The sequence below is a fragment of the Chrysemys picta genome, chromosome 11 (assembly GCF_011386835.1).
Source record: "Chrysemys picta bellii isolate R12L10 chromosome 11, ASM1138683v2, whole genome shotgun sequence".
Taxonomy (NCBI): Eukaryota; Metazoa; Chordata; order Testudines; family Emydidae; genus Chrysemys; species Chrysemys picta.
In genome coordinates, this window is record NC_088801.1 from 41,057,290 (window position 1) to 41,080,825 (window position 23,536).

The 23,536-nt window shown below is 43.7% G+C and overlaps 1 protein-coding gene across 6 annotated transcripts in view; it reads right to left on the bottom strand.

Moving 5' to 3' along the window:
• Window positions 1-23,536, bottom strand: part of OLA1 (Obg like ATPase 1) — a 203,813-nt gene that overhangs the window by 73,079 nt on the left and 107,198 nt on the right. For all 6 annotated transcript variants that reach the window (XM_005300419.3, XM_065560793.1, XM_005300417.5 and 3 more), the window contains one exon: window positions 5,958-6,133. In XM_005300419.3, the coding sequence (XP_005300476.1) occupies window positions 5,958-6,133 (176 nt within the window). The remainder of the gene's footprint in view (window positions 1-5,957; window positions 6,134-23,536) is intronic.

Sequence of the window (23,536 nt, forward strand, 5' to 3'; positions counted from 1 at the left end):
AATTAATTTTATTTAATTTAGAAGTTGCATTTTGTTTGAAGTATTCATTTATTTTAAAGAAAGATGGCTCGGGAGATTGGTTTCAACTCTAAATTTACACAAACTAAACTGGTGATCGTGTTCTCATATACATCACAAAGCTACTACCACTAGAAATTTATTTTCCACTTTTATTGGCAGTCTCAACAGAAACACCAAGGATTAAATGAATATAGACACTGGTCCTTTAAGGTGAGATTGGCACTATAGTGTGGATGAAGTTTGCAATACAGTAACTCCTCACTTAAAGTCGTCCCAGTTAACGTTGTTTCGTTGTTACATTGCTGATCAATTAGGGAACATGCTCATTTAAAGTTGTGCAATGCTCCCTTCTAACATCCTTTGGCAGCCGCTTGCTTTGTCCACTGCTTGCAGAAAGAGCAGCCCGTTGCAGCTAGCTGGTGGGGGCTTGGAACCAGGGTTGCCTGGCAGCCCCCACATCAGCTCCCCGCTCCCCTAAATTCCCTTTGCTGCAGTCGCCCAGCAGGCTAGCAATTGCAGCTATCCCTCCCCTGACTAGGGTGACCAGATGAGAGGAAGAAAATATCAGGACACGGGAGGGAGTTGGGGGAAAAAAAAAAAACACACCTAAAAATCGGGACGTCTGGTCACCCTACCCCCCACTGCCATGTGCTGCTCCTGCCCTCTGCCTTGGATCTGCTCCCCGAGCCTCCTGCTTACTGTGCGGGGGGAGAGGGGGACGGCTAATGTGAAGGTGCCCCCTCTCCCCTGCTCCTACACCCTGCTTCCCCTTCTTCTTCATATAGAGCAGGTGGAGAGAGACAGAGAGATCCTGGGGCAGCAGCTGCTGTCTCAACTTCCTGATCCACTTAAAAAGACAATGCACTTAAGAGTGGGTCAGCTTACTTAAAGGGGCAGTGTGCATTTCTCTCTTTCTTCCACACACAAGTTGTGTGTCTGTCTCTGTCTGCTATGCTGTCTCCCCTCCCTCCATGCATGCTGCCTTGTAGAGTGAGAGGCTACCTTAACAACAATGTGTTAACCCTTGAGGGCTCAGCCAAGTGCTAGTTCATCATTTTAGCAGCAAGGCATTCCCTGGGAAATATCCCACCCTCTTCCACCCTCTAACTTCACCACCTCAGCCAAGCTTCACAATCAACATAGCTGTGAACAGTATTAAATTGTTTGTTTAAAACTTATACTGTGTGTATATCTATGTAATATATAGTTTTTTGTCTGGTGAAAAAGAATTCCCTGGAACCTAACCCCCCCCCCCCCATTTACATTAAGTCTTATTGGGAAATTGGATTCGCTTAACATCATTTCGCTTAAAGTTGAATTTTTCAGGAACGTAACTACAACGTTAAGTGAGGAGTTACTGTACTGCAAACTGTGATGTATCTGTTCTATGAATAAACAGGAACTTTCTGTATCCAGGGCTGACAATCCAATACATTCATACCCTTTATGTTTAAAAAAGCTAAGTCTTAAAACTGAAGTAAAGGAACTTGATGCACTTAGTAAATAGTTTAATTCTAGGTTCTCTCCTCACAGTAAAGATGATAGACTATGGGCTCGTCTACATGTCGCTGGCAAGACTCCAGCAAACTCAGAGAATTGGTAGATAAGATCCTATCGGAAGCAAGCCTAAGAGGGGGGAAGAAGAATTCAGAAGAGCTGGCAGTTTTTTAAAGAGGCATTATTAAGGTCACAAGAGCAAACTATCCCAATACATAGGAAAGATAAGAAGTATGGTAAGAGACCACTTTGGCTTAACCAGGAGATCTTCAATGACTTGAAACTCAAAAAAAAAAACCCAAAAAACAAACAAAAAAAGTGTCATACACAAAGTGGAAACTAGGTCAAATTATGAAGGATGAATATAAAAACCAACACAAGCATACATGGACAAAATTAGAAAGGCCAAGGCACAATACACCCACACCCAGCCCATACACCCACACCCCCTACTCCCTAGAGCCCAGCTGGAGACACACCCCCACGTCCCCCACCAAGACACTCGCATTCACCCCCCTCCCCACCAGAGTCCAGCCCAGAATCCTGCACCCCCTGCCTCCCAGAGCCCAGGGATCCACGGGGAGAAACAGCCTGATGCTGGGTCCCAGGCTTGTATGGTGTTTCTTGCACACCCCTTCCTTCCTTCAGGGTGTGCTGAGAACAGCAGTGGCCAGGAACCCTCCAGCTCCCTCCCACTATCAGCAGTATTTTCTCTTTGTGAGCTGGGCTCTGCTGGGTCCAGCGGCCCCTAGTGGCGGCCAGTAGCTCTGCAGCCCATTTCTGTTGAAGAAAGGAAATTCTGCGAGCACATTAATTTCTGTGCAAATTCTGCATGTGCAATAGCGCAGAATTCCCCCATGGAGAGGACCTTGGAGAATAGTTTGGGTGCAGACAAGAGGCCAAATGGGAGCACTTTGTACTGATAATAGTCTTGCCAAAGGTAAAATCGGAGGACTCTCCTGAGAGACGGTCGAATTGAGATGTGGAAGTAGGCATCCTGTAGGTTGAGAGCCAAGAACCAATCTCCTTGTTCCAGTGATGGAATAATAGCTGCTAGTGAGACCATACTGAACTTCTGAAAACTATAAACTAAATGCTATCAATATAAAGAAAGGTAAGCAAACTGGACTGCTACTCACTCCGTTCCCAGGCCAAGGGTGGTTGAGAAGGAACTGAGCGTGGTTCGCCCTGGCAGTGCTAGATAACGGTGAGACAGACCACATGTGCTGGCTGAATGGACACTGCTACCTAAAATCCACCCCCGAATGACAGTTACACTGACCTCACCCACAGTGTAGTCAGCATAGTTACTGCCTCTGGCAGAGGTGGATTAACTACGTCTATAGGAGGAAGCCTTCCCGTCGGCATACATGCATCTTCACTTAAGTGCTATAGTGGCACCGCTGCTGCTGCACCAATGCAGTATTTTAAGCATAGAACTGTCCTCAGAGAAATTAGATGTCTTCAAGTTGGTAAGGCCTAATGAAATACATCCTAGATACTTAAGGAACTGGCTACAGAGAGCCAACCCTTTAGCAGTTATCTTTGAGAACTCATGGAGGCCGGAAGAGATCCTACATGATGCAGGTTGGGTTGGAATTCCAATCAAAATGTCATCCAGGAAGGGACACAGGTGAATGCCCTGAGACATGAGTCTAGCTGTTATCATCCACATCTTCACCAGCATTGTGGTGAAGACACCGGGGGGGCAGGAGAACAAAGAGGCTGAATGAAAGTGTTTGGTGCAAATAATGAGCTGTGCAAATCTTAGCAGCCTGAGGTGGTTCAGTCACATGAGACTATAAAGATATGCATCTGCTAGATCCAGAGTGAAAGATAGTTCCCTTGGGACAGGGATGCTACCACTAAAGCTAGGGTCTCCATCCAAAATTTCACTTATTTCATCCATTTGTTGAAATGCTTGAGGTCCAGGATGGCTCTGACCCCATTGGTACATTTTTAGACAATGAACAAAAGGGATTAAAAACCTAAGAAACTTTCTTCTGAGGGAACTCTTTCTATTGCTCCTATGTCCAGCAGAAGCGAGATTTAATTTAACACCAGCTCACACGACAGGGTTGCTCAAGATGCAGGACTGGTTGGAGAAGGTACAGGATGGAGCTCTTAGTTCAAGGGAGTATCTGCAACTTACTCTCTCTCTTGCCCATCTCTCTGTCTGATCAATACGGACCATTCTTCTGAGAAACTGGAAATTCTGCCTTCCAGATTCCCAACTGGGAGAAGGCACATTTGTTCACTGTCATAGCAGGCTCGTACAGTCAATGGAACCACCTCTGGATTTTCCACCCATTCCCCAGTTCTGGGGCTTACTGAGATATACCGGTTATCTTTCCTCTAGTATTTTTGTGAGAAAATTGGACAAAAGGAACATTTCTGTCTGGTGCTAGGTTTATAGTCCCTCCTTAGAGCACTGAGTGAGGAGGGAAGAGGAAGGACTATTTTGGTTTGGTAGAATTTTCTGCAAATATTTAGTCTAGTTTTTCCCCAAAGAGGAGAGAATCTGTGAATTTAGATGAGCACCGTATTTGTTTGGAGTGAGTACTGACCTCTTCCAGGGGTGAAGCTACATGTGGTCCCTGGCTTGCTCAGCAGGGTACCATGGCCCTGGCCAAAAAAAATCTCATTGCATGCACTGAAGCATTTGCCAACAAAGATTGTTGCTAAGGAAATTTTCTTAAGTGTAGATTGGAAGTCAGATGTTCATGGCCTTAAGGTCATCCAGCCAGGACACTGTGGTTCTTGTCTTGCGATGCAGGTATTTGCCTTGTCCTATTTCAAACATTTCATGGGGAACACTGTTGCATTTTTTACATGCCCTGCTCAGAACATGAACGGTAGCCTTCTTGGCCTGCTTTGCAACAGTGCCAACCAGCTGTGGCTAGAGCATGGTCTTTTGTGGTTTGCTTTATGCAACACCTCGAGGCGTCTGGAAAGGTCTCCCTCAGTGTCCCCCCACTTGGGGTCCCATTCCTCCTACTCCGGGGAGAGAGTCCCATTGCCGGAATTCCCTGTTTGAGCTGGCAAGAAAGGGAATTGAGTATGAGCCCTGCTGCTCTCCCCAAGACTGGCTGGCTGGAGTCCTCCTCATCCCTGCTCTGCAACTCCATATCAGGTTTTCTATGCTGGAGTCTCAGCTTCTTGGGGCACGGAGAAGGGAACCCAACATACCTATTCTACTCAAAGCCCTGTACCCTAGCAGTGCAAGGGTCAGCTAACTGAGAAAAGGCAGGGCACAATTCACCCTCCAAAAAGCCTGTAAAAGCTGCCTCACAAATACAACACTTTCTGTATTTGTGAGGATCTACCTTGGTGTCTGAACAACAGCTCTGCCATGTTTGGGGAGTGGCTTGGGGGAGGGGAGCAGGGAGGCACTATAGTACCAACTCCAGGTGGCTGTGACCACTGCACTGCTCAATACAGATCCAGGCGAGAGGAAGGAAGAATAAAGAAAGGCTGCTTACTACTGCCCCCCAAAATGAATAAAATAGGCTATTACAGAAAAGTCAGGAGCAAAACGAACTACCACTTGACTTCAGTCATGGTAGCACAAAATCTGGCAGCAGGCCAGAGAAAGGGGCATGGCTAGCACAGGCTGCGCTGCAGCTGGAAACTGCAGACAAGAGTGAAATAGTCCATTATCAGAATTGTGGGAGATGCTGGGCTTCAAAAAAGGGGCTTCTCCTTCCCTAGCATAGGATGGACATGATGTGGCACCCTCACAATGCTTTGCACATGTTCATGTTAGCATGCTCATCAAGAATGCTCCAACTATGGGCCCTCTCTCAGTGAGCTCAAGAGGAGCCAAGCAAACAAATGATCCTAGACACCAATCACTGGGAATAGCACAGCATCAGAATTTGTACACTGGTTTTGGGAGCAAATCCCAATTTCAAACTCTGGAGGACTTTTTAGGCCTTTGGTGCTTAGCTGAAGATCACGTGCTGAGCTCTGCAATGATCAAGTCTGACAAGGTTATAGCGATCTCTATTACTGATTTATAAATGGGAATATCATCCTACTTATAGGTGACAGGATATCTGGATGCAAGTTGAGATTTTGTAGGGTCATGCACACAGAGGCAGGAGCTGGGATATCCATCTAGGCAGGTATGAGCTTTCACAATACACTAAGGTCAGTATCTCCCATTTTGAGCAAGACTGGACTGAGTTATGTCAGAGTACTTTAAATGGCGTGCATCTAGCTCCCTCAGTGTAACCCTAGGTTATCAACAGAAAATGAAGCTCATTTTAATGATTTTAACCCAACAGACCTTGCAGCAGTGATAATTTTAAAATAAATACAGAAATAATGGTCTATGTATAATTTTACATTATACTGATTTTAAAAAGTGTGAACACAAATGAAAACATACTGGTACAAGAAATAATTATACATTTAACAGCACACTTTTTACTTACATATTCAGGTTTTAATTTCTTGTCCCCTCCTCTCACAGCTACTTTTTCTAATTTGTCTATAATTGGAATGATCATTTCCTCATCCTTAAGTCTAAGTTCTTCATGTATTATTTCAATGTCACGAACAGGATCTACACTTCCTTCAACATGAGTGATATCATCATTCTCAAACGATCCTAGAATAAAAGAACACTTAAAGTAAGTATTAAACCTAAATAGACAAACCACAACATTAACAGCAGTGTAATAATCAGACATAGAAAGTCAGAGATGAAAAAAATAGACCATTCCTCTTCCAGTGCAGAACAGTTGCCTACAATATTCTACACAATATTTAATATGTTCACTATAGTACTTCAAGTGCTTCGCAATTAATTCTTAACTAATGTGGTTACCCCATTATTTCAAGCTTTACAGGGACATGTACAGAACAGTAGTCATACCAGCTCCAATTCAGAAAAGCACTTAAGCACTTAAGTTTATACACATGCTCAAGTGCTTTCCTGAATGAGGATGAATTTAAGCATTTTCCTGAAAATTGGGGCCATTTTACTTAAAAATGTCTTGGCTATCAGCAGCAAAACATGGTAGTCCAATTCAAAACACCTTTGTATTAATTAAAATATTTAATAGTGGTTTGAAGAATGAAAGAGACCATCTAAAGAGTCATCCTAACACCATCATTAGCCACAAGTTTTGTACATAGAATATACATAGGAAGTTCTAGTCAAAGAATTTTGAAGTTCTGAACCACATTGTCTAGGGTTTCCAAGGGAAACAGAATTTAGAAAAAGGCCTGAAATCATCTGGCAGACCTCTTCCCTGCTTCAATCTACTTTATCACTGTGGTTCTGACGGTGATTAGATAATGAACCACTCAGACACACAATTTACACAGCAGCTAATTTCATCGCCCTGATTTGAGGGTATGGTTTTTCGGAGGCCATCAAAGAAGCGGATGAAGGTGCATTTGTCATATATGAGTGACAACCATTCACAGCATCTGAACAAAATGGTGCTGGCCCTTATTAGAAACACATCTATTATCACATATTTAAAGTGCAGCTGAAGCCATAATTTCAGATTGCCAACTGGAAACATAAGGGTAAAAAAAACATATTACTGAAGCATGTGTACTGACTTTATGCCCTTTTGAAGACATAATGTGGCAACATAATTCAACTGGGATTTACTCTTAAATTATCAGATAAGGAATAGCATCACAAAACCTGAACAAAACCTAAGAAAGGTTTTAAATGGGACCGGGGGGCGGGAGGGAGTCTGAAGTATTCATGGATCAATTTCATCCTAATGACCCACTATACAGATTCCTTAGCACAAGAACATACTTAGAAATTAACAAAGACTGAAAAACAAAACTAATATACTTCTGAATATTACTGAATTCATGGAACGTAGCTCACCAAATGTGACTATCTTGTGAAGGAATAAATGAATGGACTTCACTCTTATTGCACCAAATTTAGGGCAAGATATTTTCTACTCTAAATTAAAGACAATACTTCACAATTGCTAGATTGTATAAAAAACTAACATTCTATCACATTTCATACATTTTCACTTTTAAATTAATTACTGAAAAGAGTGGTTTTATAATAAAAAGATTACATTTAAACATTTACAAAAAAGTCATAGTAAACATGGTAAGAATGTCTAAGCTATTTCAGTACAACAGCAGGTGTGTAGCTTACAGATGGAATAAATGATTTTGACATTGTGTATCTTCATTTTCACATTGTAGAAAATGCTAACAGCAGCTTGCGAACCCTTTCTTCTCAAATTCTCTAAAGCATATCAATTAGCGCCCTAAAACTAAAAGACTTCCAACCAAAAATCACTTAGAACATACACCAAGCTTAGTGATATAACATCTGGATATGAACAGAAATGTCATTAACAAGGAATAACTTGCCTTGTAATAACTTCTGTTCTTCAAGATGTGTTATCCCTATGTGTATATGCTTCAAGTTGTGCACGTGCGCCATATGCCCAGGACCAGAGAATTTTCTTTAGCAGTGTCCGTGTGGTTCCATATATGCACCCCAGCTCTCCTCATGCTCTGCATCAAGAGAATAAAGGGGACTGCTGGACTACTGCCATTTTAGTCCCTTCTCTACCTCAAGTTCCCAGTAGTGGAAAGCAGGCAGCAAGGACAGAGAGCTGCAGTGCACTACATATAGGGACAACAAATCTTGAAAAACTCAAGCTACTACTAGATGAGTACCTCTCTTTCGAGTGACTGTCTCTATGTGTCTTTGATGTGGTAGGTGCCTGGAGTCAAGTAATACAACAGATTCCCAAACTGCCCTGCCTATAGAGGCATCAGAAGCAGCTGCTTGCACCAGTGCATAGTGTTTTAGCAAGAGTGAACAGAATTCAAAGTTGCTAATCTGCACATGTCAGTAACAGGAACATCTCTAAAGAAGGTATCAAAGCTGCACAAATTCTAGTCCAGTGAGCTCTAATGCTGCCCTCAAGGGTGATGTTCATCTCATAGCATTTTGACAGCCTCTGGGATGAGATAGCCTCTTCTTTTTTAAGGTCTTTGAATGAAATGAAGTGTTTCTAGGGGACTTTCAGACAGGTAGAAGCCAAGAATCCTACACACATTCAGTGACTGCCATACCATCTCTTCTCTGCCTGAGTAGGGTTTAGGGTAAAAACACAGGCAGATGGATATTTTGGTTAATGTGAAAGTCCAACACTACCTGAGACACAAAATTAGGATGCGGCCTATTAGAAACCTTATCCTTTGGGGAGAAGGGCGGGGGAAGATGCAGGTGGTGAGGGACTGTTATCAGCCATGAGTGTCCCTAGTTCCCAACTCTTCTATCCAGAAATGCTACTTTAATAGAAAGATGTAGAGGAAAGCAGGACACCAGGGACTCAAAAGGAGACTTAGTGAGAGTTTATCAAGTTTCAAGTCCCAGGGGTAGTACCAGTTTCACCACCAGAGGGGAGATGCAAATCAATCCCTTCATGAACTGGACAGGAAAATACAGAGTTGGTGTATACTGGTGCTGATGGCCGCAGGTGTACTCTGATGGAGCTAACAGATAATCCCGAGTATTTTAATGACAAGCAGTAATTCACATGTCTGGGATTTTAGCCTGTAAAGAGTAAATTCCTCATTGGTTACACAAAACTGAAATCTTCTCCACATCATTACTCCTAGGGAATTCTGCGCTAAAAAATTAAAAATTCTGTACACAGTATTTTAAAATTCTGCATATTTTATATGTCAAAATAACACTACATAATCATGCCAGTTTCAATTATTTCGGTAATTTATTTCGAAATACCTGTCCACAAGTGTGTCTGTAACAATACAGACAACAAAAAAGATTAAGGAGGATATTTTTATTTGACAAATAGATTCCCGACTAGGCATATTAATACAGAACTGAGTAATAATTCACTTAAATTACAATACAGAAATATATTTTCCACACCTTGCAGAACCAGTACAAAGGCTTGGGAGAACTAGGGGTAACAGAGGAGCTGAGGGAGAGGGAAGTAATTGCCAGGAAGGAGCCTGGGAGTGAACCTGGAGGGCTGTTGTGTGTGGTTGGGAGAAGTATGGAATAAGATTTTTTGGGGGGGAGGAATTGTTAGGGAGTTGGGAAACCTCCCCCATGCAGACCTTGGCTGACCCCTAGCCTCTCCCATTCAGTCAGGCACAACTGCCCCTATCCCCACATGGCCCTCCACTCCCTATTCCCCCATCCCCAAGTGGCACTGCACCCCCATTCCCATTCAGCCCCTGCCCCAGTCTGTCCCCCCCCACTAGTCCTTCTGAATCCCAGTCTATGTGACCCCCCCCCCAGCAGCCCCATGTACCCCACTGTCTGTCCTCCCTCCCTCATATCCCATGCCTCCTAATCTGGCCCCGTGAGTAGGGCGTTGTGAGGAACACAGCTGGCTGATGGCTGCTACTGTCGGTGAGCTAGCTGCTCTCTGTTCTGGCACCACAGCAGCCCCTGGAAGGTGAAAGGTGTAATTGCAGTGCCTCTCCAGGTGAATGTATTTTCTGCGGAGAAAAAAAAAAAACCTGTGGGAGACATGAACTCTGTATGTGCGCAGTGGCACAGAATTCTCCCAGGAGTAACGTTTATAGAACATTTTCTGGTGAAGTCCTTCCTACTGCTGCTCTCAGCATTGCCTGGACATCAGACAAACAGGCCCTCTCTAACACTGAAATGCATCCAAATACCATGCCCTCAGGTGAAGCATGGCTGAGTACCAGAACAGTCAGGCCCAACCCAGTGCTACAAGAAAGACTTGTGCCTTGACTGGTCTGGTTTTCCTCAACACAAGGAAAGAGGAGAAATCGGGAGAAATGCATACCGCAAGAGTCCCAACCATTGTATGAGAAATGCCTCTCCCTGAAAGTCTGGGCCACAACCCCGTCTGGAGCACAATTTCTGGCACTTGCTGTTCACATGGTACATAAAGAGATCTCTGGATGGGAGACCCCATGCCACCCAGAGAATCGGGTCATGGAAAAGTGTCTGCTCAGAAAATCTGCCAGTGGAGTGTTGAGAATCCCTGGCAGTTGGAGTAATCAGCATTGGAATGCACCAGTTCCAGAGGGCAATAGCCTCCAAACAGAGCTGTGAAGCGCATCCTCTGCCATACTTGTTGAGATAAAAGACCACAATCATAATGTCCCATAACACCTGGATTGACTGACTGCAGATGTGTGGGAAGAATTGTTTGCAGTCTAATCTGACTGCTCTCAGCTCCAACAAATTGATGTGAAGGGTAGAGCTATGAGGGGACCATACCTCTGGACAACCTGGCCCTCCATGTATGCACCTCAACCTAAGAGGGATGCACCTGTGGTCAAAGATGTGGTTAGAAGAATGGAGATGGAATGGTACCCAAACACATACTTTATTTCTGTCCTCCCAGCAAAAAGGAGTTAAGATTTTTTGGGGAAGCATGACTTGCAGGTAAACGCTGCGCTTACCTGGCACATAGATGATGCTTGTAGACATCTGAGGTGAAGTCTCACTAACGGGGTCACATAAGTGTATACGGCCATATGGCCCAACAATGCCAGGCAAGATCTGGACGATCCGGGGCTCAAACAGATTCCCTAAATGAGCCCAATGATGGAGAGGACTAGCAGTCCTTTAGTAAGTAGAGCCCTGCGTGGATACAAAATTTATATCTGCATCCGCAGATATAAATCTGTATCCACGGAGCTGCAGGGTTCTACTGGGAATCGAGTGGCAAAAGCAGCAGCCTGTCAGGCCGCTGCTCTCTGGAGCCAGTGCCCCATGCCGGCAGCTTCTCCAGCGTGGTTGTACCAGTCCAGCCCCACCCAATGGGGTGGGCACCAGGCATACCAGCAGCTTTGCCAGGTTGTGCTAGTGTGTGCAAGCAGCTTGCAAGCTCCTGGACAGGAGAGACAGACCGCTGAGTGGAAGGGACTCCTGTCCAGGCATGTAAGCCACTTGCACACATTAGTGCGACCAGGGACAGCTGCTGGTGAGTCTGGTGCCTGCCCCAGAGGGTGGGGCTGGGGGCAATATGCTGGCTCCTGGGAGCAGCAGCTGGACATGCTTCTGCTTTTACCACTGCTGTTCCTACTAGAGTCCTGCAGCTCTGCGGATACCAATTTATATTCATGGATATACATTTTGTATCTGCACAGGGCTCTACCAGTAAGCAAGCCCTGGCTGTAACAGCAGCCAACCTTGCCCCAGTGAATTCTATGGATTGCGAGGGTTTCAGGGTGGACTTTTCCAGGTTTCACCTTGATGCCCAAATTCTTGAATAGATGTAGAAACATACTGGTTACTTCCCATGTTTCCTGGTAAGTTGGTCCCTTCAGCAACCAGTTGGTTAAATAAGGGTAAAACATCGTCCCTTGCCGACAAAAGCGAGCTGCTACCACTGACAATACCTTGGTAAACACTCTAAGTGCCATCAAGAGCTCAAAAGGGATGAAATTCTGTATTGCTAGTGCTGTTGACTGGCCACAAATCTCAGGAATACACGATTGAATGTCTATATTAAAGTAGGTATCTTTGAGATCAAGGGTCATGAACTAATAGTATGAATCTAGTAATGGGATAGAGGACAACAGGGTCACCATTCTGAACTTTAGATGAATTTGTTCGGTTCCCTGAGGTCCAGAATGGGCCTCCATCCCCTATCTTCTTGGGGATGACAAGGACCCTCAAATAGATTGCTTTCCCCTTGCTGTTGGAGATATTAGTTCTATCATCCATTGAGAGATGGATCCCAAACGAGGATGGGGAAGAGGAATGGGGGTTGTGTAGGGAAGAGAACTGGATTGTGTACCTCAAGGAAATCTAGTATGCATCTGTCAATTATGATTTCTGTCCAGGCAGACAGGTAGTGAGAAAGTCAGCCTTCAAAGGGAAGAGAAAAACCAGAAAGGTTGTGCAGATCCAGAAGGACAGTTGGTGAGCAGCTCTTGAGGGTCGCATCAAAACGCTGGTCTCAAGTATGGTGATGGTTGAGAGGTGGAAGATGGTTGACCTTGGACACCCTTCCTTTGCTTCTTCTGATGTTTACGCAGTGGTTCATACTGCCACTGGTGATAAAAGGTAGGTGTGGCTGTCATCTACACTGTGGCTCACTGGGTTCTCTTTTGATTGCAGGTGTGTAAATACCCAGTGATACAACATGAAGGGACTTCTTCATGGAGTGGAAACCTCATTCCTCATGGCTCTGAATAAAGCATTGCACTCAAATGTATCCTGTCCATTTTTCACCTGAGCCTGGCCCCCTGCCTCCCCCCTCCCCCCCCGGCCTGGCCAGAAACTGGAGCTCGGCCCATGGTAAGAGTGGCCCGAGCACCTGTAGGGAGACATGGACCCTCCACCAACTTGGGATGGGAGGGCCCAAAAGCAGCCCCCAGCCCATGTCCCTGTTCCTCGGGCTCCCTGCCCAGAGCTGATGAAGGATCTGCCGCTACCTGGGCAGCTCTTACCATGGCCCAGCTGTGGCTCTTCAGCCCTGCCCCCATGCCAGGCCGGAAGCCAGAGCAGAGTCTGGGTAAGAGCCATGTGGGCAGCTGTGGGGAGCCACAGACCCTCCGCCTGTCCTGGGCAGAAGGTCCGGGGGGCAGGGACAGTGGAAGGTTCTGGCTTCCGGCTTGGCTGGGGACTGGGCCTTGGGAAAGAGAAGCTAGATAAGTTTATGGAGGGAATGGAATAACGTGATTTTAGTCAAATCAACAGCGTGCCATCGCTGGTAAATGGTATCAATGGCCAATGAGGGTCTGGCTGGAGAATCTTGCCTACATGCTCGGGGTTCTACTGATCGCCATATTTGGGGTCAGGAAGGAATTTTCCTCCAGGGTAGATTGGCAAAGGCCCTGGAGGTTTTTCGCCTTCCTCCGCAGCATGGGGCGGGGGTCGCTAGCTGGAGGATTCTCTGCGACTTGAAGTCTTTAAATCACAGAATTTGGGGACTTCAACAACAGAATCAAGGGAAAGGGGTTGGGTCAGCTTTTGTGGCCTGCATCATGCGGGAGGTCAGACTAGATGATCATAATGGTCCCTTCTGACCTTAAAGTCTATGAGTCTATGAGTCTATGTATGGTCCTCCACTCTCGTTTGAACCTCCTTCTGATTTCGGAGGAGAGCCACAACGAGCATCCCATCAGTGGCCATGAATCTTACCACTGTGTCTGTTTCTCGAGCAGTCTCAAGCACCCGTCTCATTACCAGTTTTCCTTCATCAATCAGAGCCCGGAACTGGTCTCTAGCATCCTGAAGCATCTTACTGACAAAGCCAGCTTGTGGTAGACAGTAAAATCATATTTGGCCATCAGAGTTTGGCAGTTTTGAGAGTAGGAACTGTAGAGATGCCTTGGAATGCACTTTCCTGACAAAGGGGTAAAGTCTGTTCGCTTCCTTCTCATGAGGCCTAGATCAGGGTTGTCTTTGTTGGCTATACTTGGTGGCCACAGATACCACTGAGTTTGGAGGCAGGTGAAAAAATATGTTGTCTGACCCTTTTGCAAATACAAAATACCTCTTCGCAGCCCACTTGGATACTGTTGGGATTGTAGTTGGTGTTTGCCAGAGAGCCCTGGCAGGTTTGAGGATGGCCTCATTACCAGGAAGCAACACTCTGCTCAAACCCAAGCTATGCAAAATGTCCAGCAGTTTTTGTGGTGCTTTCTGGCACTCTTCCAGGGGAATGCCAAGTGATTCTGCCATTCTTACGCAAGTCCTGAAAAGCTTTAGGATCATCAGGGAATTGTGGGACAACTGGAATCACTGCCTTGCTCAATGAAGAAGAGGACAATTTCACAGGCAAAGACTCCTGCTCAGTTGCTCTTCATCATCATTTTTTCTGGACTTGTGTTTCCTGAAAAGGCTGAGAAAGTTCCTCTTCTATCCTGGGAACACTAGGTCTGCTTGGGTCTCTTGTACCGCAAGATGAGTGTGCTGGGTATTAAGCCCACACATCGTCTGGGACTCAACACTGCCACAACGGGATCTCATAATTCCTTTGTACAGGATTCCAGAGAGTGTAGGGGTGATATTCTCTCATACTGGAGTGGTAAGAAACCCTGGAGTGTCCTGTTTGGGCTCTATCCCCTTGAGGGATTTCTGAGGGCAGAGTTTAGAACTGGGTGTCTGCTGTAGTCCTCTTCCAATTCAGAGGATGAGTCCTAGTATCAGAGAAGAAAGTGGTGATCTGCCTCTCTTAGTTGATGGTACTGGAGACAGTCTGGCTCAACCCCTACCTGTGGACAGGGATGGAGATAGGTACCATAGCAATATCAGTATCAGCTGAAGTCCCAGTGCTGGGCCCTGAGCTCTGGAGAGGAGAGGTGACTCTGGTTCTGGTAACAGTGGAACATCCAGTCAAGTAGTGACCTGGAGTAAGTGGAGTTGTTTCTGTAACTTGGATCACTGACGTAAAGGGTGCCAGATCTGGCAGCACTGATGAGTGTTTTGGTGCCAACGGAGAAGGCCTAGTACTAGAGGGTGATGCAGTTTTCCATTTTGAAGTCCTTCCTGGGATTAAATGGTTCTGCTCTGGAACATGAGTCTCCTGATGACTTGGTTTGGGATGAGAACTTCTAAAAAGACTTAAGAGGACTTGGACAGGGAACCTTCCTTCTTGTCCTTATGTCCCCCCTTTCCCTGTTTTCTCTGGCTCTGTTCTCCAGAGTCTCTTGGAGCCAGAGGGGGAAAATGGATGTTTTAGAGCCGCCAGGACCAAAGAAGAGTCATTCCTACCTTCTTCAGGTTGACACACTTAGAGACTTTTCCCACCTTCATGGCTTCCTCCATGAGGAACTTACAGAGCCAAAAGAGCCTGGACTGATTAATCACATTCAGGAACAAAATGCAGACACTGCACCTGGAAGGACATACTCTTGCCCCAGGCAGTATAGACAAGTGTTGTAGTCCCCGATAAGACAGGTTCATGGCTAAGGCTGTGAGTTTGTCATGGTGCTCACAGATTCCGCGACTTTCCGGGACCTCTGTGACTTCTGCAGCGGCTGGTGCAATTGGCTTGGGGGCCACCTGAGCAGCTCAGGCAGCCCAAGGGCCAGCTGCCCCTGCCACTGTTGGGGCAGTCTCAGGCCACTACGCCCCCTTCCCCCAGCAGCAGCAGAAGTTTGGGTGTGAGAGGGGTCTCAGGGCTGGGGCGCAGGAGGGGGTGACGGCTCTGGGTGTCACTTACCTTGGGGGGCTCCCCAGAAGCGGCGACTTGTCCCTCCCTCAGCTCTTTGGCGGAGGCGCAGCCAGACAGTTCCGCGCACTGCCTTTGCCCCCAGGCACCACCCCTGCGGCCCCCTTTGTCTGTGGTTCCTGGACAATTGGAGCTGCAAAGCCGGTACTTGGGGGGGGGGGGGGGGAGAGGAGGGAAGAGCGCGCAGAGCTACCTGGCCGCACCTCTGCCTAGGAACTGAGGGAAGGACATGTCACCGCATGGAGCCAGCTAGGGAGCCTGCCAACCCCACCAACCACCCTCCACGCCAGAGGGGGTCCAGAGGTGCCTCCCCCAGAGCACCCATGGGGGGGAAGAGGGGGCGGGGGTAGCCCGGGGTATATAGTACAAATCATGGGGCGGGGTGGTGGCAACAGATTCCTGCCCCAGAGGGTTGCCCAAGATAAGAATCCAGACTGTGTTAAACTAACTGTACTAAGAACTAAGCAACTATAACCACTTTTTAAAACTACTAACACCAATGAATTGAAGTCAGAATGAACACTGAAGCTCTAACCTAGACCACGAGCAGTAGGAGGAACCAAGATGGTTGCAATCCAGCAGACCCTTTTATTCTGTAGGTCTGGAGCATGAGGAGAGCAGAGAGGCACACGCGGACCACACAGACACTGCTAAAGAAAATTATTTGGTCCTGGGTGCATGCACAACCAGAAGTGCACTACACATTCGGACAATCATGCAAAGAAATAGGTTTCTGTAGATCAATGATGACATTATAAAAATGAGTTGGACAGAGAACATTTTTCTTCACCTAAGCAAAGAAAGTGGATAATTGTTTTTAAAATATCAGTTCTTTCTTAGAAAAATTACTTTGAATGTGCAAAAAGTGATGGACCTTTTCACAACTTTGGTTTTTGTTAGGTTTTTCGCTTAATAAGAACTAGCATCATTCTAGGGTAACTGGAAAAACAATTCTGAAAAAAGAATTTCAGAAGCTTTGACCAGTCTAGTCTTCCCTGAAAACAATTAATACTGAGTTTGTTTTTGAACCTTTCATCTAAATGAATTAGAAATAATATAGTAATTAGAGTAGCATCTCAACTTGATGAGGATGTCAATGAAAAACACAGCACATTGTTGTTAATATAGACAGTCAGATTTGGGATTTCTGATCCTGAGAAAAAGAAAAGCTATTCCAAGGACCAGATGTTGTAGGTGAATAGGCCAATAAGTACAGAACACATTTAATGTGGTACATACAAAACTAGTGCTGTGCTGCCAAATTCTAAAGGGGCTCTCATTTAAACTCTATCTCAATAGACAACACACAATATTCCCTGGATAAAACACTCTTCTGACCTTCACAAAAAATAAATGCCTCCATCAATTCCATATTCTTTCCATTCCTTCCCTTCAAAAACCACATCAATTCTATATTCTTCAAAACCCACATCTCTCACACATAAGAAAAAGTGAATTCCATGCCATTCCATACTCCCGCATCTCCCCAAAATCTCTGAATTTCACTCTTTGCCCATTCAATACTTCTAACCCATCCTTGTCCCAGTACTCCTTCCAGGCTCACCATGCTTCCCCATCCCCAGTATTTCATGAAAGTTTCTTCAGTTTTCACCTCCATGCCAGTTCTTCCTCACAGCTGCAGCAATAGCTGTTCTATAGTTTCCACTGGCAGCTCTGGTGACAAATGAGCTGTCTTGGAGCCTCTGAAGTGCCCTTCTGACAGACTGAGGACTCCCATTAAAAGCAGCCGAAGATTGTCCCTGCCTCTCTCATTGCCTTAGGGGACAAAGTTGTGGGTGGTGAAGAACATACATGATGTGCACCTTATGGGCTCCAAGCAGAGAGTGGGATGCAGCTGCTATGCAGATAGTTGGCAAAACCAACAGCTTGTTAGCTGCCTCAGTGAGCAGCAGCTGATTCAGTAAATATCTCAAAGAGGGCCAAAAAATGTTAACAAGTAGAGCATGCCTTCATTTCTGGACAGTAGGCCTTCAAATACTCCTCCTTCCCTTACCCTTTGGAGAGGAGAAAAACTAATTTTGGTCCATCACTATCATCTCAAAAGCATAACGCTAGCTCAAAGATTTTCAGGAGAGAGTTTTGGGAGATATCACAAACTTACCTGACTCATTTTACATTTTTTAAGAGTGTCTGGAGTAGATGGAGGAGAGGTGGAAAGGGACACAGGGAACGGAGGAAGGAGAAATCCTTCTGAGCCTCCTTCTACAGAAGTGAAAACCAGTTACTTGTTCCTTTAAACCTTTGTATTTGGTTTAAAGCAGTTTACTTTTTCAAGATTAGTTTCAGAAGGAAAGAGGCTATAAACTTTATTTAAATGAAAAAAAAAAAAAAAAGACTATTCATCATGGAACCAAAAGACTACTTTGTTAAAGGACTCGTACAAATCCTCTCCAGCTAATTAGCAAAATAAACCGAAGTGAGGGAGAAAAACTGCAAGGAATACAGTGTTTACTTTAAATGAACTGGCCAAGAAATATTTCTGGAACCATTGTGGAAAAATCCCTATAGTCATTAATCCAGTTTATTACTGCAATAAGGCAGGTAAACAAAATATTTCATTGTTAAGAAAAAATACAAACAGTAGGAAATATTTCCTACTCAGATGCCATCTAAAACTATACAAAAATTACATTATTGTCACAACGACGAGTGTGTATATTGCACGGCAAACAATACGATCCACATTTTAATAATCTCTCTGTTAGAACTCATTAAAGAACTAAAGCTTATTTTCCTTCAGAGAGGATTCTCGGATCCTCATCTGAAATATTAAAAATTACCAGGGTGTCTAGACAAATTGAACCAAAAAACTATTCCCACTGAGATGAACTAAAGGGCACAATCTAAAAATAAGAAAATTAAAAATAATTGTAACTGTAAGATTGCCATACACAAAGGCCCAGATTCACTGAACTGGCTGAGTGCTTGTCACAAATTGAGGGAGTGAGGTGGCATAGCATTAAGCCACCTTTGTGACTCCCTGTTCCAGAGGCTGGAAAGCATCAGCTCTTGTTACCAACACGAAACAGATCAGCCTCAGGGCTGCAAATGGGTCCCAGGTGCTAGTCCAATAGGCAGGCGGATGAAGGGGTGGGGAGTACAGGGCCAGAAGTGGGACAATAAAGGAGCCACTACTATTCCCCTTGCCTTTTCCCACCTGGGTACTCTCCTGTGAAGGGGAATCCTTAAGCAGCTGGTAAAGACAGCTTCAAGTCTGCTCTGCACTGGTAAAACTGGTGCAAACCAGACTTAACATTCTGGTAAATCTGGCCTACAGTACTAAATACTTAATAAACGACCAAGTGATGCCAATGAAGCAAAAAGTATTAGTGACCATAGGCAACTAGACTACTATTATTTTTAATTAAAAAAGAGGGGAAATATCTCTGAAAGCGAGACTGCGAGAAACCATACTGGAGCAGACTTCTTAAAATAACTATTTCCTATCCAATCATTTAAAATGTTCTTGTAAAAGGAAAACACTAGTTCGTAAGGAAGTTTCGTACCAAAAAAACCCCAAACGCATTAACAGAACATTAAGCAGCATTCAGAAATTATAACAAAGTTAAAGTTGGATGCTCGAGTATGCAGTATTCTCTACAGAGCCAGCATACCATACACAGCACAAAGTAATAGTAAAAGTGTGCTGTCATTTGATGGAATTTAAATTTTAATTACAAACTTCAGTACTACAATACCCTTGTTTCATTAATATATCTTACTGTAATCACAATATTATACTTAATACAATTCAGCTATTATTTATATTGTGTTAGTGTCTAAGAGCCCCAGTCATGGACCAGGACCCCACTATGCTAGGCACTAAACACACACAGAGGTCCTTGCCCCAAAAGAGCTTACAATTTAAGTGTAAGACAGGTGGATATACACAGACAGGTGCGGGAGCTCATGGAAACAATGAGAATTTTTGTCTGCATGACAGGCGATGGTATCAACACACCAGCAGCTTTGGTTGTTGTAAGCTTGTTGTTGTTAATAGCAGGGCTGAAGAGGAAGGGGGGTGTTTTCTGATCAACAAAACAAAACAAACAGGTAATCAACCAGAGCCCACCTACAGAGCTATCTTTGTGCCAGCCTTTTTCCTGAAGAGAGTTCATCATCACCTTTGCAATGACTTTGTATAAAAGAAGCAGGCTGGAAACCAGACTATTTGGTGCCAAAGATGGGTTTCTTCAAAACTGGACATACTATTACATTCTTGAGATTGCCTACTCTAAAGCTATCACAAGGTCAATTATTCTTCACTAGCCTTCACCAACTGCATCTGTTTTACAGGTGGCAGACTGGACATCCTTCAGCCATTGTCCCAAACTTTAGTCACTGTAGATGGTAGATAAATCAGTCTCTTTGTGCAAAGATCAACTGGCTCTATTCCGGCATTATGACATGTATTTACTTCAAAAGCTAATAGACGTAGCAAAAAAGTATGAAAACAAAAATGTTATTGATATTCTTTTCATAATTTTTTTCCACAAAGTTTCTAAGAAAAATTTGATTAAAAATAATAATAAAAAAAATCGGAAAATCTGGACCTACCATATAAACAAGTATTCAGTTGAAACTGAGCACAAGGTGTATGCTCCTGGAACTTTTGGCAAGAACTATTTCCTTAAAATGTTCTCTTTGGGTAGAGGTCTGCAGCGCCTTTAATAAAACAAAATGACAGCACCGCTGTTCTCCCTACTCTCCAATTCTTCTAGCTCTTTGGGGATGGGAGACTTCCTTATGAGTGGAGATCCTTACAAATGGGTAACGCCCAATGAAGAGCATTGGAAGAATCAATCTGACATCTGTGATTTGTCCCCACTGCTTTGCAAAGTGGTGGATTCTGAATCCTAGAGAAAGCAATTTTAATGGAAAAGTTAAAAAAAAAAAAAAAAAGATCTTTAGTAGTGGCTCACTATGTACTGTTGAGTCCATGAAAACTCAACCCACCACAAGGGTGAAAACTTTATGCACATGGTCGTAGAGAGGCTAATCTGGGAGGGAGCTAACCCAATCATCCTGGTTTTCTCTGTCTAATTTATAATGATTAATCATGGAATTGGTATGGGCCACTCACATTGTTTCTCCATACAAACATTAAATATATTTTTACTGAAATAAGAAATTAACAAGGATTCCTCAAAAAAAAGGGGGGGGGGGTAGGGGCTTTAGGATGGCATTCACTTCCTTTTTCACTAGTTGTATTATATGTGTCTTAGCCATGTTCTTAATATGGAGACTCCCACTCCCCTAAACCGCTCTTTCAAACAGTTCTTCTGGAAAACTCTAGAGGGACTCAATCAGGCTAGGAGGATATATCTTTGTCTTCTGCTAATGTAAGAGAAAGAGGGGATAGAAATGGGAGGCAGGAATCTTAGGCTTGCTGGAAACAAGTCTGGTGACAAATCCCCACAATCACTTAGTAGTTTGTAGATAAGGCTATCAAAGCAGAAAGTCAAAGAATCTTCAGGGGTAGGACATGAGTAAGACACACTGAGTTTTATGGAACCATCTGACTGAGTCACAAAATTATCACAGGGCAATTTTTTTTTAAACATCATCTTAATAAAATTAAGTGAACAGTACAGAGTTTAAGCATAGAAGTTTCTGGTTATCAGGGAATAACATACAGATTATCGAGGGTGCAAAGTTTGGTTTAAGATCGGGTGGCATAAGGAATACGTAATCTGCAATATCCCTGACTGGGGATAAAAGGTTGATGCGTCGAAGTACAGACATTGAGATATGAGGGTATGAAGTTCATAAAGTGTCTATGTTCAGGTGTGGAGTATAATAAGTGGATATGATGATGAGGATGGATTGACCCTCGTTTGGTGAGATTTAATGTTCAGGGAGTTTATGGTTCCAGTTCATATGATCCAACGGAGAAAGTCTCTTGGTCCCTACTTAACTAACCTGAAGCTGATGGAAAGGGAGGGGTCTGGAAATTAATCACTGCTAAATCCAGTTTCTTCTCCTGTTGCCAGTGGGCTTAAATCTCAAGGTTCTATTTCAAGGACAGATTTGTCTTGGGCTCTCTGCATTTCTTAGACTATGCAGACTAGCAGGGAAGGAGTCTTGATCCTTCATATGCAGCCAAAAGCAGTGCAGAAGAAGGAACCCTTCCATGCACCTGCAGGTCCTTAGGGAAATCCACCTTACAAATATCAGAGGGGTAGCCGTGTTTGTTGCTTTTTACAGATCCAGACTGAGAGTTCTGTGGCACCTTTAAGACTAACAGATGTATTGGAGCATAAGCTTTCGTGGGTGAATGCCCACTTCGTCGGATGCATGCACCCACAAAAGCTTATGCTCCAATACATCTGTTAGTCTTAAAGGTGCCACAGGACTCTCTGTTGCACCTTACAAAGGTACTCATTTTTCAAGAGTTGAAATATAATTCTGGGAGGAAGTAAAGCTTTAAAAATCTGTACTGTAAAGTCAGTGTGTGATGTCTGGTTCTGTTGCTTTGCTCTTCAAGTGAGGCTGGAGAAACTGGGGCAACAAAAGACAGGGAAATGGCCTGGCTGCTCAGAGGGACACAAAACTGAACATTTTCACTAGCTGCTGACCTGCCAGTTAAAAAAAAGAAGGAGGAGCTACCCATTTGCCAGTTACTGATAGCAATGAGGGCACAGGAACCTCAACATTTTATTAATGTAAATTTCTTATCTACGCAGACACAAATGTGTAAAATAACAGAAGATAAATATGCACATAATATGGTAGTAAAAGGAGGCATCTGTTAAATAGCACCCGAATGCACACATTTTTCTTCCACTTCTTTCAAGAATCTGCTTCAAAATTCCTTGAGACAAAATTTACCTCTAAACCTCCAGAGATTTTTGCAATGCTTATGTTATACCTGTCAAGATCTGATGACGGTATGTTATGTATTCATCTGAACAGAACCACTACACTTAGTTACAGGCTATCATCAACCAATTCATTCTCTTGCTAAAATCAAGTCATCCAATTACTCCTTGACTAATCAAGGCTGTTTTGGCTTTTTCTTTTTTCAAAAGGTACTCAACAGCATAAACAGTTCACTTACAAGAAATGGAAAGGGGCTAATCAGCAGAATTATTGTTTTGCTGCTACAATTTGCAGTATTTAAATGTAGTTGCTGATTGGACTGAAAGTTTTATGATATAGCATATGAAACTAGTTTGATACAAATCTGAAGCTGCCTATAGCATAAGCTTTATTGTCTCTACCACAGACCACTTTGCACAGATAGATGTAAAAATAAAAATATATTTGCAATTATTCATTTTTTCAATATTTTGATTCTGAATGCAATTAGGTACAATTAATAAGTCTTCAAGATTAATTCACAGGAATTTTTTACACTATCTGCTGCTTCACGTTTTTCTTGTTATTATCCTTGTTTTTAATTTTAAAAAGGTGAATACGTTACTATTTGACATGAGGTTAAATTTACAATAAAGTTAATACAATGTAAAATATTTTAGTATCCATATTTACTAACAGGAAAAGTATTTAAAGAAGTGCATAGACTATACAATGAGTAATGAAAAAGATTATTCCTACTGATCAGAATCTGAAATGGATCACACATTATCTTTATAAATTTAGGGTTTCTATCAGTATTTTTCTTAGGGAAAAAGTTAACCCACTTAAGCTTGTAAAGAAATGGTAAGAGAAAGTTTGATACTTCTGACTCTTAAGACCACCAGTAAGGAAAGGTAGTTGATACTTGCTCCTCTCCAGCAAATATTCAACAAATGTTATTAAAACATTTAGAGTTGTGTGTGTGTAAAAACATGCGCACCCGATGTACATTGATATGGACCCTGAAATAATAGTCA